This window comes from Ctenopharyngodon idella, chromosome 21 (assembly GCF_019924925.1).
Source record: "Ctenopharyngodon idella isolate HZGC_01 chromosome 21, HZGC01, whole genome shotgun sequence".
NCBI classification, from domain to species: domain Eukaryota; kingdom Metazoa; phylum Chordata; class Actinopteri; order Cypriniformes; family Xenocyprididae; genus Ctenopharyngodon; species Ctenopharyngodon idella.
This window is the reverse complement of record NC_067240.1, coordinates 7,257,223-7,276,574: the sequence shown is the minus strand read 5'-3', so window position 1 is coordinate 7,276,574 and position 19,352 is coordinate 7,257,223. Positions and strand designations below refer to the sequence as shown.

The window sequence follows — 19,352 nt, the reverse complement described above, 5'->3', positions numbered from 1 at the left end:
TTTTGGAAGGTGGAACTGTTTGTTTGGAGAAATATGCTATGAACCGCAAAATCTCACAACAATGTTATTATTAGTAATAAGACCATTGGGTTTAAGATCACAAAGAGGGTAAAAGCTAAACATTTAAATATTTTTATTGTACCATGTGTAATGGATCAGCTGATATATAAAAAGGCTTAGTGTTATGCAAAACAATACCAATGGATTTCCAGGAAAGGATCTCAAAAAGAACTAGAAAAAAGCAACAGATGCTTATTTAATAAGCAGGTTTAAATGTAATCCCCTCAAAACTCTACAAACATGCTTTATGTATTTATAACTGTCATTTTTAGACACGACCCTGCAGTTGATGTATATGTAAAAAGCTAAGGACATTTGTAGAAATCTTTAAATGTTGTTTGTCTACAAATGTGCGTTAGTCTTTATTTAGCATTGCAAGAAATCATTTCGTTCAATACTTTCGTTCACTTTTTTCCAGCCCTGAAAACAATGACCTGATTGAAAAGGTAGTTTGTACCAAATTATGAGTGAGTTTGTTTGTTGCATAAGGAAATCTGTCAAGTTCTATTTTGACAGTATAAAATCATTTGAAAATTTGGCAAGATGTATCTGTACCTGTAAAACAACACAAACCTGTTATACCAAGTATATCATGGTTTATTGTTAGAAGATAATGTTGAGATGACAATAGTGTCAAATATATAATGAAATCATGTCAATGTACCAACTAATTCTGTTAAATTACTTATATACTATATTACATTAAGGTAAGATGACTAGAATTATTCACGTTTTTCTACATTTAATTAAGATGTTTGATAAGCCAGTCTCCTAAAAGATTTGACAGTAAGACCTGGTCCCAGTTTTTGAAACTTCCTGAAAGATCTGATTCAGGCCAAGTGCTTATAAATACTTTGTGAAGGTGTCTGAAGTAGTCTATTCAAATCAATTACTAAAGCGAGAGGGGGTCTGATAAGAACTGTTCTTGACATATCGCTCTCATACATTGTGAGTGTGAAAAATGTGTTAGTTGCCTTTGGTCTTTAGATTCAACTGCCCAAACCTGTTATGTAATGTATAATTCTCCAGATAAAATATGAGCCAATGTGTCTTCATCATGTTCTGCGTGTCTTATCTTCTCTCCATATAGTTGAGCACTGCCTGGTTGAATACAGCGAGGAAGAAGTCTGCGTCGTCTTTAGTAATGCACATAGGAGGCTTGATTCTGAAAGTCTGGAAAAGAACAGGTGGAGTGGGATATTTGAGAAAAAGTATCATGCGCAAGACTAAGATTGAAATATTTGAACGTGAGCTTTGAATATATAAATTAAAGCATTCTGTGTTGTCAGATTTAGTCACAAAAGTGCTTAATTTTCCCAAATTGACCCAAACAAGCATCTAGTAAAAATTCAGAAATCTTTAATTTTATATACACACTACCATTCAAAAGTTTGGGTTCAGTATTTTTATTATTATTATTTTTTTTTTTAAAGAAATTATTATTTTTATTTAGCAAGAACACGTTACATTTATCAAAAGTGACCAGAAAAGACATTTATAATGTTACAAAAGATTTCAAATAAATGCTGTTTTGAACTTTCTACTCCTCAAAGTATCCTGTAAAAAATGTATCATGGTTTCAACCAAAATATGAACTGTTTCCAACATTGATAATTATAAGAAATATTTCTTGAGCAGCAAATCAGCATGTTAAAATGATTTCTGAAGGATCATGTGACACTGAAGACTGGAACAATGATGCTGAAAATTCAGCTTTGCTATCACAAAAATAAATACATTTTAAAATATATAAAAACAGAAAACAGTTATTTTAATTGTAAATAAAATTTCACAATTTTAGAGTTTTTACTGCAGTATTTTGTATTAAATATAGTAATTTACATAAAAATATAATACAAATCTATTATACATATTTTTTATACATTTAATCTTTATTTTATTAATGATACAATATATATATATATATATATAATATATTAGTTTTTTAACACATGCAGTTTAAAAAAATAAATGTTAACAAAAATTCATAAAAAAAATCTTTACATTTTAGAGCTTTTGGGTTGAACTGTTCTTTTAAGTGTACATTCAACGCTTACTGTGACTATTTCTATAAGTTCAGACAAGCAGGATTCCTGAGGCATTGAGCGACCATGCCACTACAGGACCAAAGTGAATCCCTGGAATACCTTTTCTATTGCACAACATCCCTACACACCCTGTGCATTCATGTTCCACCTTTGCAAGAATCACTTTACGTATAGACCTCGTCAACCCCGCCTACCTGTCCGTACAGTCCCCCTTTTCCGATCAGCACTCCCATGTCTTTAGTCTCCTCGAAGATCTCAGCCATGGCCTCTCGAGGGAGCGGGTCTCTGGTGGCCTAGACATGGGTTTCAGAGAGATGTCAAAGTGGGTTTTAAGAGAGCGATTTCAGGCATGCTGTTTGATTAAACACACTTTTTGACTTGCTTTTGAGTTACAAAATGTGAAAATGTGATGGAATAGTTTTCCCAAAAATGAAACTTCGGTCATTTACTCACCATCATGTCATTACCAACTTGTATGACTTTTTGTTGACACTTAAATGTTTGGAAAAATGAAATTCTCCATGTAATTAAAGTAGATAAAGGTGATTTTTACTGCCATATATTATATATATATATATATATATATATATATGGCTTCAGATGACTTGCACTGTACTGTAGTCATATGGACCAAAATTATGGTGCTTTTTGGAGCTTTGCAGTAAAAGCCACCATACACTGTCATTAAATGGAAAACAGCAGCTTTGACATGCAGCAAAATATCAGAAATTAAGTCATAAGTTTTGAAAAACATGAAAGTGAGTAAATAATGTTCTTTATATAATTACTACTTCCACTCTGAATTTCCACTCTAATGGAAAGTGTACTTTGTGTGCCTGTATTATCTTTCTAGACACATCCTCAAACAGTTTCCAGTATAATAACCATAGGTAAGTGAGGTACACTGGGTGTTTTTAACTCCGGCAGAGAGCAGAGTGTACTTCTGGGAATGTTCAAACATGCTGTCTCATTGCTATCTGCTCTAGTTAATGGCTAACAAGTTTTGTAGCTCATTCCCTGTGAGGAAAATTACAAACACTCACAACAAACACTCTGAATCATTAACTATTCCATCTGGAGCTCAAGTAACTCCTACATTCAACTCTTCTCATTCCTCAAGGTCAAGAAACCATGATTGCTCTGCAAATAAAGTTTAATGAAGTGGATGCACAATCACAAAGCTTGAGGATTTTCACACTGATTTCTGAAGCGAGCAAAAGCCTGAAGTGTCATTGGGATTATTATTCACAAAACAAGGGGTTTAAGATATTTAAAGCTGAAGTGTGTTGTTTTTTCCCCCATGTTAAAATACTTTATTTTATGCTGAGACTATTGCATCGCCATTTGTTTCTTTGTGAATTCTATTCTATACTCTTGAGAAGAAAAGCTGCAGTAGTTTGTGCTTAATGCACTCGTACCAGAAAGGTAAAAATGAGGTTACAGCATCAGATGAGAGGCATTTTCCATCATTAAAGCTTTGCTCAGTGGGACACGTGCACTGCCAGATGTCTTTGTGTATTCAAGGCATTAGTTCAGGTGGAACGAAATGTTGTTACTCAGAGATACAAGATCCTTCATCTGACAAATATGTTGCTTTTAAAAGCTGGAGAGGTTGTACTTTACGGATACTTGCCAACATTGGGCAGAAATATAGGCTACTTTCTATAGCAAATAAATGTATAGCTCACTTCAGTCAATGCTTTTTAAAGGGTTAGCTCACCCAAAAATGAATTTTCTCTCATTAAGTACTCACCCTCATGTCGTTCCAAACCTGTAACCCACTAGAAATTTTACGTTCCCAGAACATTCTCAGAACGTCCCCACTGGTGTTAAAGACCTTGCTTAGTAACGTTCCCAGTACGTTCAAAGACAGTCATGATGTGGAGTTTTTTTAAGGTTTGGGGGGACGCTATATGGCGAACATTCAGGACGTTCTCTGAACGTTTAGGGAACCATATTTTATTTGGAAATAATCCCTGCTGCCCTTGTCAAAAAAATTTAATTGAAAATCAGAACTAAATTGACTAACAAAAGTGGCTGTTAAAAAAAAAAAAAAAAAAAAAAGCTCTTTACAGGTTTTTCCTGGATTATTATTACAGTAATTATGAAACCTTCTCTTTAAAATGCAAATCTCTTGCAGTAAGTCATTAGCTGATAACAACACATGCATGAGCTAATGTAACTGCTGTATCATTGCATCAGCAACTACACAGTTATTGTCTTTAAATAAAGCAACACGCAGCAGAATATCAGCGTTTCTGGATCATCACTGACTGAAGCACAGGCTCTACACTCCAGCACAATGGTAACCTCACAAAACTCAAATAACAGAAACAGAACATTAAACACTAACAGATCTCTCTAGATCTCAGCATCTTCACTAATTACAAACCACTCTGACTTTATTTCTTTCATACAAAACTTCTTAATGAGGTGTTGATGTTTTATCAAAATTTATAAATGTCACCGTTACGGAGGTAAGCGCTTGCTTTAGTTGGGCTCCTGACCCTTGACGTTTTCTCCAATTGTTGTAATTGTGTATTTCTAAAGCACATTTGTTATAAAAAAAAAATATGAGGAAAAAAAACTCTAATCAAATGGATTTGGCTTTATTCACTGATCTCTGAATATCGTATCCTTTCATGTTGTTGTAACCCTATGATAATACATAAAATCCTGTCCTGCTTTGATATTTTTAAAGTTTTTATCATTGTGCAGAAATTATTCAGACAGGATCATGTAGACTCACACAGACATCAAGATTCTGCATATGAACCTCAACAATGGTGACAAAATTTTCAGATAAACAGATCAGTTCTGAGCATCACAAAACAAGCTACTAAAGTCACAAAAAAGATTTTGTTTATTGTCACCATTGTTGAGGTTCATACAAAGAGGATATTTGGGACATGAACAACATTCCCACATGGTTCTCTGTTGGTCATTTAATGTCCCAAATGTCCTCTTTGTAACGTTCTTTTTTTTACCATAAAATAACCAAAATAAAACATCCCCCTAAAGTCATATAAGGAACCTTGAACTGCAGCACTTTCATTACCAAAATAGGACGTTTTAGGAACGTTCCGAATGTTCTGTAAAGGTTTGGAATTTTTGTCACCTTTAGAGAACTTTTTGGGAATGTTGCGCAAGGTCCTGAGAACATCGCCTTCTACGTGGGTAAGACCTTCATTCGTCTTCGGAACACAAATTAAGATATTTTTGATGAAATCTGAGAGATATCTGAACCACACATAGGCAGCAACGTTATTACCACTTTCAAGGCCCAGAAAGGTAGTAAAGACATCGTTAAAATAGTCCATGTGACTACAATGGTTCAACCTTTAAGAAGCGACGAGAACACTTTTTGTGTTCTATGTCAGAACGCTGGCTCAGTATTGGCCGGCCAATACTGCGCTGGCATTCTGACGTAGGACCTGGAAGCGCTGCACTGTGTTCACTACGTGAACAGCATAGGAGAATGACAGGGAAGAGAAGAAATTGTTGAATAAAGTCATTATTTTTGTTTTTTTGCGCACAAAAAGTATTCTTGTTGCTTCGTAACATTAAGGTTGAACCACTGTAGTCACATGGACTATTTTAACGATGTCTTGATTTGTGTTTTGAAGATGAATCAAACTCTGATAACTATTGATCATATACTGTGAAGCAGACAGATTAAATGACATTAAATGCATACAACTTTCAATCATTCACCTTGTCTTTGACCATCTCCACCCCGATTTGAAGACCTTTTCCCCTCACGTCACCGATGATCTCATACTTGTCTCTGAGTTTGGCCAGTTCGGTCAGTAGGTATGTCCCCACGTTAGCACTATTCTCCTGCATCTTGTCTTCTTTTATTGTCTGAGAGCAACATACAGCATTTAGTTTCAAGTATTCATTAGCTAGTATGAATCATATGATAATTTAAATAAAACTGCAGTTAAATCAATCAATCCATCCATCCATACAAACATTCACAGCAATTTATGTATTCACTATTGCTGATGCCACTATTTATGAACCATTTATCTTTTTATTTTAATTTTATACTATCTTTATACTTGTTTATCATTTATTATCTTACAATGCTCACTTCAATAGTGTTTACTATTGCTGATACCAGATATTTTATATTTTATTTTGTGAACATTGATCTTTTTTAATTAGATTTTATACTATTATATTGTATGCTATTATTTAGATTTTTGTTCTAGTTTATTTATTATTTCACTCAGAATGACATTTTATGTATTCACTATTGCTGATCCCAGATATTTTATTATGTACTGTATATTATTGTAGTTTATCATCAGTGCTGGGTAGATTACTTATAAATTGTAGTCTGTTACTGATTACAAATTACATGACAAAAATTGTAGGTAGTAACGTAATCTATTAGATTACACATTTTAGGTAATGTATTCTGACTACTTTTTAATTACTTTGACCCAACTCATTTATCACATAGATATATATCACATAGATACTTTGTCTCCTTCAAAGTTAAATGATTTCTGTAAATCCAGTGGTAACCTGATGGCCGGTACGTGCATTTCCAAAAGACTTTTCTTTGCTATTCGCTATTGCTGATACCAGGATATAACTGTACACTGAAAAGTAAAATGGTCTGCACTTACATCTAGCACTGATGAAGCGACTGCACAGGCTAATGGGTTTCCTCCGAATGTGTTGAAATGAACTCCCTTCGCAAATGACCTGGCAATCTCTGCAAAATACACAAATCACTTGATATCAGTGCCGAAAACAATCAATGTGCAACACACAAGAAGATGCTTTTAGTTGTGGTTTATTTATTTTGTTGGCAGAGATTTATGCATTAGATACGCTCATAAGCTTCTCAGGCTGTATGTGACCTAACACTCTTTCATTCTCTCTCTCAGCTTTTCACAGGATGAAGAGCGAACAGAGGACCAATTAGAATGAATGGAAAAAATAGGAAAGGGAACAGTGGCACTCCAGCATGCTTTCAGAGTTCAAGTATGTGGGACTAATGGGGAATTTGAACTCATTTGATCCACGTGTGAATGAGGTGAATGTGGCCCTGTGGTACCACATTAGGAACATTTTAGGAACAACACATTTTGAACAGGACATTAGGAACAAGACATTCCCTATTACTATTACTATACTATTTCGTTCCGTCAATTTACTAAAACGTACTATTTATACAAATCATGCGCATAATTTATAAATCAAGGGAACGAAACAGTAAATCGCGCGCATGATTTGGTAAATTGAGGAAACGAATTAGTAAATCGTGCGCACGATTACATTTTTTTTTTTTCTTGCATGTCATGTGCGGGGCTCCGTAGGAATGACATGACGGTGAGTAAATGACGACAGTATTTGCATTTGTGGACTGTTAGGTGCTTTGCAATGGCAAAATGATGACATTGCAAGGATAATCCTTTGCAGGGTTTGAATCTATGACATTTCAGTTAACAACTAAGGGGCCATTTACACAACACCATTTTCAACTAAAAATGGAAAACTCTGTTTCGGCCATTCATTTACACGACATGTTTTGGGGGCCTGAAAACGCAAATTTTGAAAACAGATTTCAAAGTGCATTTTTTGATGATACCGTTATCATCTCTGTGTAAACTACAAAAAGGCAAATTTGTGAAAGTGGTGATGACATGTGCATGCGTATTATGTGTTCAGTCTATAGGCGTGTAGTGCTTCACAAAGTGACATCGCCAACTACTGGCCTGGCATGAATAATGCAGCATTTTTAGGAGTTTTTTGCGGATCCTTGTGAACGAGGACCATTTTGACAATGGTGTTGTCTGTAAATGCAAAGGAAAAACTTTTACATTTTTAGTGCATTGTTGTTGTGTAAATGCAATATATTTTATTTTATTTCAGCTTTATTTTAATTAACATTTTTAATCGTGTTCGCTTTAACTATTAAAAAGCTTTGTTTTAGTTTTCTTTTGTTTAGCCATGAAGGTACTAAATGTAACATTAACAGGGTTTGACAGATGTTTGATGTGTATGAGGACATACTCAAACATTAAGATCTAGTGTGTAAAATCATTGTGTCAAACTTTCTTTAAAAAAAAAAGAATATCCAGCTGCATCTAACCCCAGAGCTTTTCAATATGAAATGCTCAACCAGAGCTTTTTAAAGTCACAAAGCATTGAGGTGAACGCAACGGTAAGCCTATTAATGCAACATGAGATATAATTTAAAATTTGTGGCTCATTTTGTTCCAAGAATATCTTAATTTCCTTCCATGCTGGAACTTGGATTCAAGCTCACCAGTGGGTTCATAGTGCTGCTTCCTCTTTCACCTTTCTCTTCCAGCATAGTCCCTCATTAAATTTGAAGAATAAGACTCAGTGTGTGTACCTCATTTAAAACACCTCCATGTCTAAATGTAGTTAATTAGTCTATGAACGCAAACTTGCTAAAATAGAACACATTTTACAAAGCCATTGACAGCTTGAATTAGCAAATCACACAATAAGTTAATCAAAATTTGACTGATTTAACAAAAGTAGGCACTAGCCTCACCTGATGTGGTGACTACAGCCCCCATCGGGAAGCCGTTCGCAATGCCCTTTGCCATGGTAACCATGTCTGGAATGACATTATGTCCTTGGAAACCCCAAAAGTGGCTCCCTGTGCGGCCAAAGCCAGTCTGGACCTAAAAGAACCAAAAAATACCAAGAAATAACTTTTTTTCACACTATAAAAAAGGTTTTTCAAAGTTGTAAGTACAAAGATTATTGGAGTATGTTAGATTATTGTAGGGGGCAGCGTCGCTTTACTGCTATTCACAAATCCTCTCCCATGGTCTCATGGGATAGTAAAGTGTCCATCATATACACACTTCAGAATCTTGCCAGTAGTAGTAAGTAATCTTGTTTCTGAGTACTGTGAATTCGGACATACTTCTTTTGTCACATACTCTTTTTTAACCTACTATATAGTAGGAAAGTATGCGATTTCGGATGCAGTCTAGGATTTGTTTTTGAAAAATATGGGAAATGAGGGTGATAATTCTGGGCCGTCTCAACTATCTGAAGCACCAACCATGCGTGTTTGGCTTCACTGATGTACAGAATGGGATTTACTAGCAAATTCTTCAGACCTCATCTGCTATACAGATTCCTCCTTTCTCCCGAACAAGCTGGTAGCTGTCTTTCAGGTAGTTTTTCGGAAACTGAACAGCCCCACCGACACCCTGCAGAAAGATAAAAATCATAATCATGATATAACTTGTCACATGTTAATATTTGAGGGCAATGAGTTTGTTAGTGGCATTTTGTTTTTACAACAGTACACTAACATATCACGTATTTGGGTCATTGACGAATAAGGTTTTTAAAAGTGTAAAAAAACATAATGGAGACATAATTAATTTTGAAGTTTTATTAAGTGTTAACAATGAGATTTTTATAATCAATTAACACTGCTTTTGTCATTTTTTACAAGATGGACAAAATTTGTCACCAAAAAATTTCAGTTTTACCGAATGACACTTTTGGTTATACCGAATTACGATATTTTCAAACAATGTTAATGGGCTGATATCTAGGTAGCTAGCTAGTTAGCTAGCTAAGAAAAGGACAATTAAACATTTTATATTTAGTGCAAATTTTTAAAATATTACATTTTCCATGTTTTATAGTGGTTGTACCGAATGACCTGATGACATCCGTATCAGCAAGTGAAAACATGAATTTTTCAAATAGTTAAAAGAGAGTTAGTTACTTTGCTTCATGACCATGTGGTCCTTTGCAGGTGTCTGAATGATGGCACATCCTGTCACATGATAGTGACCGCATGACTTGATCCAAAATGGTCCCTTTATATTGGTTACTCCGAATGACGTCAATGAAATTCATTTTTCTGGACATTCTTTCTCATAACAAAGCAACGACTTCTACACATAATTTTAATACCATTTTGCACTATGTATTACATTTTAAGATATTTTAATCAGAAATGAAATGGCTGTATTGGCCTTTGGACGGTTAAACCGAATGACCTTTTGACACTTCAGAATCTTTAAAATACCTTTATATGTAGCAAAATATAATTAAAATGGATTCAATAAAAGAGATCTAGTTGTACTACTTTACATACTTTGGACATATCTTTGTTTTTTATTAAGGCCTTTGGACAAAAAAATGACCCATCACGTAATTGACTTATTTGTTGATTTTAGTCAGTACTGGAAAAATATATGCAATTAATATAGAAATGCACATTTAACTTCCATGGATGCTACTGGCCTTTTTATTTAATTATACTTAAATGAAAATGAAAGCAATTACTGATCAGAATCATTTTATATAATTGTATAGCTTGTACAGCTACGGCTGCCAAACAAAAACCATAAAATTAAAGTAAAATATTCTAATTTAAATAAAGTGCAAAAAACTTTAACAAAAATTTTCTTTAAATGTTAAAAAAATCTTTTATTTTACAGGTATTTCCTGATTTGATTCAAATGACTGAACAGAACATTAAACACTAACAGATCTCTCAAGATCTCAGCATCTTCACTTATTACAGTCTAGACTTTATTTCTTTTATACAAAGGTTCTTATTGAGAATTAACAAAGATTTAGATGTTGATGTTTTATTGAAAAAAAAAAAAGTTTGATGTCACCATTATGGAGGTGAGCGTTTGCTTTAGTTGAGCTCTTGACTCTTGACTTTCTTCATGTTAGTTTTTCTTTGACTGCTTTAACTGTGTGCTTCTAATGTACATTTGTTATCGCAAAAAGTGCAGGAGAAATGCTGATCAGGTGATTTTGGCTGCTTATTGATGATATAGTTTTCATGAAATCGATTGATTCACTGATATCGCATAGTCTCAAATTTCTGAGTACATTAACGGTTAATTTCATATGATTTACTGTAACTTGATACTCTGTTTTTTTAAGTCATTATGCAGAAAGTGTTTTCAGCCATGTTTTTTTTTTTTTCTTTTGGGCGCACAGAGACATCAATAATCAACATATGAATCTCAACAATGGTGACAATCAACAAAGCTTTTTTGTGACGTTGTGAGTAGATCTGATTTTTTTTTTTTCTCACCCTTGTTGAGATTCATACGCTGATTCTTGATGTCTGTGTGAGTCTGCATAACCTGGACACAATTGATTTTCTGCATAATGATTTAACAAAACTGTTTATAGTATCACAGCACTGCAGTACAATTGGCATGTGAAATTACAACTGTCATTAAACAATCCAGTCAGAGACCAGACTCTGCTATCATTGAATCAGACCCCTTTATGATAACTATACCATCATTTAAAAAGTGATCAGCATCATCTGATCTGAGTTTTTCTTGCTTTTGTTTTTTTGTTATAACAAATGTGTATCAGAAACACTAATGTCAAAGAGTTAAGGGTCAAGAGCCCAACTAAAGCAAGCACTGACCACCAGAATGGTGACTTCAATCTTTATTATTTTATTCAATAAAACATCAACATCTAAACCTCTGTTAATTCTCAATAAGAACTTTAATATGAAATTAAGTCTGAATTGTAATAAGTGAAGATGCTGAGATCTTGAGAGATCTGTTAGTGTTTCATGTTCTGTTGGGATTTAAAGGGTTTCTGTATCATCTGTTTTGTGGGTCACCATTGTGCTGAAGAGAAGAGCCTGTGCTTCAGTCCAGGATGAGCCAGAAAACATTGGTGTTATGCTGTATGTTGCTTTATTTTAGATGCAGTAACATATAGTTATATTCATTCATTCATTCATTCATTTTATCATAATCATAAATATAAGAGATTCACATTTTACAGTGAATGTGTTTTATTAGTAATATACGTGTAAAACAACTGTTTTCTGTAGAAAAATTTTAATGAAAATTTCTGTTAAAGTTTTTTACACTTTATTTAAATTAGAATATTTTACTTTAATTTTAAGGTTTGGCAGCCGTAGCTGACAGTCATTGACCATTTTTTTTACGATTTATTTTTTTACAGTGTATGCTGCAATTTACCATATTGCAAAATACTGACATCCTGCTATGAAAATGCAAGTTATTTTCACTGATGTTGTGCTTACTAACTTATAACATCCACCAGCAAAGTGCTGGGTAATGGATGTGGTCTTTGTCTGATTTTGTTTCTGTGACGACCAAAACGCCCCTGTTATCATGGTGAACGAAGCAAATTACACAACACTTGCAACTGGACAAGGACTGTGTTTGTTGAAGAATATTAAACTACAGCAGATTCAGTCCTGATCTTTTAGGACACTCAGTTTATATTTTCATAGCATTTATGTTTATATAATTATATATTTATACAATACAGTGTAAGGTATGGTGTAATAAAACCTGCATGGGTTCCGCAAAGAAGGCAGCAATCCGATTGGGAACGGTTGTAGCGAACATCTCTTTGAGCTGACTGATATACATATCATTGGCCTGACAGTGACCTGAGAACAGACAGAAACAGAGATTCACAATCTATGATACATGAAATTTGTGCTAACAATTGAATAAGAAGTATATTTAATGAAAATGTGAGTGGTGCTTGTGCAAAACTTGATGCCACAGTGCTAGGGCTTTGTGGGTTGTTGCCAGGGTGTTGCTAAGTTGTTCTGAGTGGTTTTAAGAATGTTCTTAGTGACGCTGGCCTTATCAAGCAACACTAATTATAGAAAAGAGTTAACAAGCTCTGCTCATGTGGGGTTTTTTAACAGCTGCTGGTTGGGAAATTTCCTGAATGACTGCTTTTAATGTTTGACCTGATGAGACAAACATACCTTGTGCTGCCTTGAAACACATCTTTCTTAGCTATTTAAGAGGGAATTACTGATTATATGTAACATTTTGAAGATTTTTTCTTCAGGTTTTGGAACAGGTATGCAAGGCAAGTTTATAGGCACCATTCATACACACTGGTTATATAAAAATTCAAAGAGTTTGGGTTACGGTTAGGCTGAAGAGTTTATAATAGAGTATTAGCTTTATATAAAAACAGAATGATATGCCCTCATTATGCTATTGTGTGTGTTTGTACCTGGGGAGCAGCTGCATTCTCGGATGGTTTGAACTGGAGAGTCTCGACAGTGGCTTCCTCCCCAGAGGCCCCTGAACACATCTGGACACATGGTCTAAAATGAACACAACCCACATAGGAATAAAAGTCTCACAAAATGTATCAAAGTTTTGCAAGACAGATCCCACAACTCAAACACATACAGTTTTAAGACATGCTTTTCAAATATGAAAATGCACTATATTCTCAGTATTTTTTGTATGTTTTCCATTTACTTGAGAATCAGACTTTTTCTTATCCTATTGGCATTTTTTTTCTTGTTTAAGTCATAAACCTCAGTAAATGTTATGCTTAAACCAAGAAAAAACTATTTGCAACGGAGTAAGAAAAATAACCTTAATTCAAGAAAAACTTTATATATAAACTTAAATATATTCTGTGAAAACCAGACTTTTCTACACAAGTTTTTCTTCAAGAAAAGATAAATATTTTTTGATATTTTGAATTTTTTTTTTTTTTTCTTTTACATACTGAATACAATTTTTTTTTTTTTTTTTTTTTGCAATGGCACCGAAATCATTAATTAAAAGGCTGAAGTAAAATATAATATTTTGTGTGGGTCAGATATTTATGGAAGCTTGTTATCGCCACTGAAAAAGGTAATTGTGAGTTTTTATTTGACTTTTTTTTCTCCGAAATGGACTTCAGAACTCGCAATTGTGAATTTATCATATGTTTAACAATTCTGAGAAAAAAGTCAGTTGTAAACTTACAATTCTGAGATACAAACCCGATTCCAAAAAAGTTGGGACACTGTACAAATTGTGAATAAAAAAGGAATGCAATGATGTGGAAGTTTCAAATTTCAATATTTTATTCAGAATACAACATAGATGACATATCAAATGTTTAAACTGAGAAAACGTATCATTTTAAGGGAAAAATAAGTTGATTTTAAATTTCATGGCATCAACACATCTCAAAAAAGTTGGGACAAGGCCATGTTTACCACTGTGTGGCATCCCCTCTTCTTTTTATAACAGTCTGCAAACGTCTGGGGACTGAGGAGACAAGTTGCTCAAGTTTAGGAATAGGACTGTTGTCCCATTCTTGTCTAATACAGGCTTCTAGTTGCTCAACTGTCTTAGGTCTTCTTTGTCGCATCTTCCTCTTTATGATGCGCCAAATGTTTTCTATGGGTGAAAGATCTGGACTGCATGCTGGCCATTTCAGTACCCGGATCCTTCTTCTACGCAGCCATGATGTTGTAATTGATGCAGTATGTGGTCTGGCATTGTCATGTTGGAAAATGCAAGGTCTTCCCTGAAAGAGACGGCGTCTGGATGGGAGCATATGTTGTTCTAGAACTTGGATATACCTTTCAGCATTGATGGTGCCTTTCCAGATGTGTAAGCTGCCCATGCCACACGCACTCATGCAACCCCATACCATCAGAGATGCAGGCTTCTGAACTGAGCGCTGATAACAACTTGGGTTGTCCTTGTCCTCTTTAGTCCGGATGACATGGCGTCCCAGTTTTCCAAAAAGAACTTCAAATTTTGATTCGTCTGACCACAGAACAGTTTTCCACTTTGCCACAGTCCATTTTAAATGAGCCTTGGCCCAGAGAAAACGCCTGCGCTTCTGGATCATATTTAGATATGGCTTTTTTTTGACCTATAGAGTTTTAGCCGGCAACGGCGAATGGCACGGTGGATTGTGTTCACCGACAATGTTTTCTGGAAGTATTCCTGAGCCCATGTTGTGATTTCCATTACAGTAGCATTCCTGTATGTGATGCAGTGCCATCTAAGGGCCCAAAGATCACAGGCATCCAGTATGGTTTTCCGGCCTTGACCCTTACGCACAGAGATTGTTCCAGATTCTCTGAATCTTTGGATGATATTATGCACTGTAGATGATGATAACTTCAAACTCTTTGCAATTTTTCTCTGAGAAACTCCTTTCTGATATTGCTCCACTATTTTTCGCCGCAGCATTGGGGGAATTGGTGATTCTCTGCCCATCTTGACTTCTGAGAGACACTGCCACTCTGAGAGGCTCTTTTTATACCAAATCATGTTGCCAATTGACCTAATAAGTTGCAAATTGGTCCTCCAGCTATTCCTTATATGTACATTTAACTTTTCCGGCCTCTTATTGCTACCTGTCCCAACTTTTTTGGAATGTGTAGCTCTCATGAAATCCAAAATGAGCCAATATTTGGCATGACATTTCAAAATGTCTCACTTTCAACATTTGATATGTTATCTATATTCTATTGTGAATAAAATATAAGTTTATGAGATTTGTAAATTATTGCATTCCTTTTTTATTCACAATTTGTACAGTGTCCCAACTTTTTTGGAATCGGGTTTGTATAAAAAAAGTCAGAATTTATAACTTTTTTTCTCAGAATTGGACTTAATAACTCGCAATTGCGAGTTTATGTCTCATAATTCTGAGAAAAAAACATAAATTCTGACTTTTTATATCTCAGAATTGTAAGTTTATATCTTGCAATTCTGACTTTTTTCTCAGAATTGTTAGACATATGATAAATTCGCAATTGCGAGTTCTGAAGTCCATTTCGGAGAAAAAAAAGTCAGAATTGTGAGTTTTTATATCTTGTAATTCATACCATGTAACTTGCAATTGTGAGTTTATATCTCACAACTCTGAGAAAAAAATCAGAATAGTGAGATGTAAACTTGCAAGTGCGAGAAAAAAGAACTGTCAGATAAAAAGTCACAATTACCTTTTGTGTTTTTTATTGCGTGGCAGAAACAAGTATCCATAGATATCATCTTGCGTATTGGGTAGTTAATCTAACCTCAATAGGTCTGGCAGTAATTATGTTACTTTTGCATTAAACAACAACACCAACATAACTTCTTATGATGTTTCCTCTTATAATGTGGTTTGTGGACTTGACACCGAGGAATATTGCATTATAAAGCAGGTAGCTGACAGAAGGAGAGATGTGTGGGTGTGAGACGTACATTATGGCAGCCCAGAGAAGAGGGGATGGGATATTTGTAATCTGCGTTGGATGTCAGACCCGTCGCTTGTGGACTGCCACCGTGATAAGAACCCCTTGCGCACACAAACACGAATGAGACAGTGATTATCTATGGCTGTACAGGGCTGCTTGAGCTGTCACCAACAGGTTTCCCAAGAATTTACCGTCTTCCATTTGTTCATTTATTGGAAAGAATTATTGGCAAATAAGGTCAATCACCTGAGAGTGATGACGTCAAAATTTCCTGTGTGAAGCCGGGCCATTAGCACTGCAAGGTCATTAGCCTCCGAGCCACTGTTGGTAAAATACACAACCTAGAAAAGAAGACCATCACAATATTAAAAAAGATATATGTACAGTATTCAGATTTTCTCTATGCATAGTTTTACCATGTTTTGAAAGAAGTCTTTTATGCTCACCAAGGCTGCATTTATTTGATCTAAAATGAATCATAAGCAGTTACTTTTAAAAGTAATGCATTACAATATTGCGTTACTCCCTAAAAAAGTAACTAATTGCGTTAGTTACTTCTTATGAAAAGTTTCTTTTTCTCACCTGCGCTGAGCTTGCTTGTTTGTTTTTTAATAACAACTAAAAAGTTCTATTTTTTGGCAGATGTAAAGGCCCTTTCACACCAAAAGTGGTAATGAATAAGCCTAAAGCGGAAGGAAATGCATATTTACGCATGTACAGTAAAGGGCGCAGCTCAAACAAACCTTTCAGCTGTGCTGCCAGTAATTTTAATTTTTACTTACTAGTATGGTTAAGTTAGGTCAGCAGTAAAGACATTGGTTAATAAAGTAAGATTAAATACATAAAGTATTATATTTGTGTAATTTAATATAGTTAATTATTACAGGTTTGCGTAAAATTCTGAGATTGCATTTCACTGTTTTTATTCATTTTGAGGAATACTGAATGTTTTCGTGCAAGTGAGATGAGTAAATTCATGTTCATATTTAATCTAGAACTACAATAATGTTTACACAATGCACAAAACGCCTCTGCACTTTATTTCTCTCAACACGGGGACAGGAGAGCTGTCAGTCAATAACTGTGAAAAAGTAACAGATATTTTGTTGTAAATTGAAAAAGTAATGCATTACTTTATTAGTTACTTGAAAAAGTAATCTGATTACGTAACTCAAGTTACTTGTAATGCGTTACCCCCAACACTGATCATAAGTCTCACACATTCACAGAAAATAGCTTATTTTCACCTTGCAAAAAAAAAAAAAAAAAAAAAAAGTTGGAATATATATAAAATTATTTGTACAATATTTAATTTGTTTAAATTTTCTCTTTCTTTATATCATCAATAGAAAAAAAAAAATTAATCTCATTATTTCCAACATTACAAAGCACAATGAAATGTCTGTATATTTATAATTTCTTTATTACTGTTTTATTTTAATTTATTTATTAATAATTTAATTTTGTGTATTGTTTTATTTTTTATATCTATTAGTTATTTAATTTAATATACAGTATAATATATTTTTAATGCTTTTCCTTAGACAAAACAGCCCAGACCCTAGTTTAAAAAATCCCCTGCAAGACGAGAATACACTGCACATAATACTATATACCACAATGCAATGCGCTCAACCTTCAACTTCCAGAAATGAAAACATACCTTCAGCGGGTCTGGCAAAAGGGAGGCAAGTTTCTCTGCATACTCCTGCATTTGTGGGTACACATAGATGGGTGTTGTGTGCCATAGACGCCTTAGCTGTTTCTCGGCTGCCTGTGTCACTTTCCTGCAACCATATTCAAAGTTCTGATTCGATCAATTTTAGAAATAATACCATTTCATAAACAAAAACAAAGCCCATGTAAAAGCTCAGGGCAATAATATTCTGAAACAAGTCCACAGACATTAATCTAATTGCAGTCATTTAATTTCAAGATAACTATAATGCACAATCAGGAAATATACAAATAAAAATGTTGTCTGGCAACAAATTGAACCTTACGGGTTACAGTGTCCAACACTGACAGTGGCCACCCCCGCAAACAAGTCCAGATAGCGTCTTCCATCCACATCCCACAGCCACTGCATGTAACCCTGGTTTATGAAGACTGGCTTCTTGTAATATGTTATCTTCATGGTCATGGGGTTGCAGTTGTGTTTCCTAATCTCTAGTAAATGGTCTTTAGACATGCCCTATAGGAGAAATCATTCATGCTTGCTTGAAAATAAATTGATTTCTCTGTGTAATTGATTATTTGATTTCCCCATGTGTATTATTATGACATGTCCCCAGACATAAACCTCTTACCTGATATGGGTCAGGTTTATAGTCACATGGGGGAATCTGGGGCAGGACAGGTGCTGGGTGTTTCACTGCTGATTTTTGGCATAGCACACCTGGAGAGAGGTACATTTTAGTGCTTAGAAATGCATAGGGACAGTTGTATCCATCTATCTATTTATCTCTCTATACAAAAAAAAAAAAAAAAAAATGCATAGATAGATAGATAGATAGTGATGACAGGTGACAAGGCAGTCATTCTTCATCAAAGATACCATGGTATTGTCATGGTAATGTTCAAACGCATAGTTATTTGTACTTTTGTTGTTATGACAGGACCATTATGAGTTCGTGATTCGATGCTCAGGAATCTGGACAACAGATTTGTTATGGAGTCTAAATACGCAAATATAATTATGCAAAACTTCACACAAATGTTCCGGTGCCTTTAAATGTGGAGACAAAAACACTGCATTCTTACCGCCTTCTTTGTGGAATTTCACACAAACCTCCACTGAATTCCACAAATCCGTTTTCCCGAACAGAGACGGGCGTTGCAGCCGAGAACAAACTTTATGCATTACTGATGTTTTTCAGAACAATTTTTCTGCATCGAATCTAAAAATTAAGTGTTGGGAAGCGGTGAATTCTTTCCCCAAATGTGCCCGGGGAGGGTCGAGCTCAACCAATGATATGTCGGGGTAAAGTCTGTCTCGAGGCCTTTACTGAGAAGTGATGTGTCGTCCGTCCTTTCACAGAGAAGGGCTGTTCGTTTACTATGTTATGTTACATTTAATATACGGCTAAAATTATATCAAATCTAGTTGGTTCAGTCTTATCAGGTTGTGTCCAAGAAATTATAAATTAATGAACGTAAATGTCCAGAATATACAGGGTTTTTTTTTTTAATTATTATTATTATTATTTTTTTTTTTACAGTTTATCCAAATAGCCCGTTGT

The 19,352-nt window shown here is 34.7% G+C and overlaps 1 protein-coding gene across 1 annotated transcript; it reads right to left on the bottom strand.

Annotated features, from left to right (window-relative positions):
• Window positions 1–636: 636 nt before the first annotated feature.
• LOC127503860 (alanine--glyoxylate aminotransferase 2, mitochondrial-like) lies at window positions 637–19,083 on the bottom strand. Its single transcript, XM_051878031.1, has 14 exons — window positions 18,874–19,083; window positions 18,420–18,508; window positions 18,114–18,304; window positions 17,774–17,897; window positions 16,357–16,451; window positions 16,118–16,211; window positions 13,137–13,230; window positions 12,449–12,549; window positions 9,233–9,325; window positions 8,653–8,785; window positions 6,749–6,837; window positions 5,823–5,972; window positions 2,303–2,401; window positions 637–1,233 (listed from the first exon to the last, which is right to left on the bottom strand). The coding sequence occupies exons 1-14, from the start codon at window positions 18,971–18,973 to the stop codon at window positions 1,132–1,134; spliced, it is 1,554 nt and encodes a 517-aa protein (XP_051733991.1). The 5' UTR covers window positions 18,974–19,083; the 3' UTR covers window positions 637–1,131.
• Window positions 19,084–19,352: the final 269 nt, after the last annotated feature.

Excerpts from the sequence above, each read along its gene's own strand:
- LOC127503860 (XM_051878031.1), bottom strand. The coding sequence starts at position 18,973 with ATGCATAAAGTTTGTTCTCGGCTGCAACGCCCGTCTCTGTTCGGGAAA. Across the intron at positions 18,509-18,873 it reads GAAATTCCACAAAGAAGGCG|GTGTGCTATGCCAAAAATCA; the intron begins GTAAGAATGCAG and ends ACCTCTCTCCAG. Across the intron at positions 16,452-17,773 it reads TTTTGCCAGACCCGCTGAAG|GTTGTGTATTTTACCAACAG; the intron begins GTATGTTTTCAT and ends CTTCTTTTCTAG.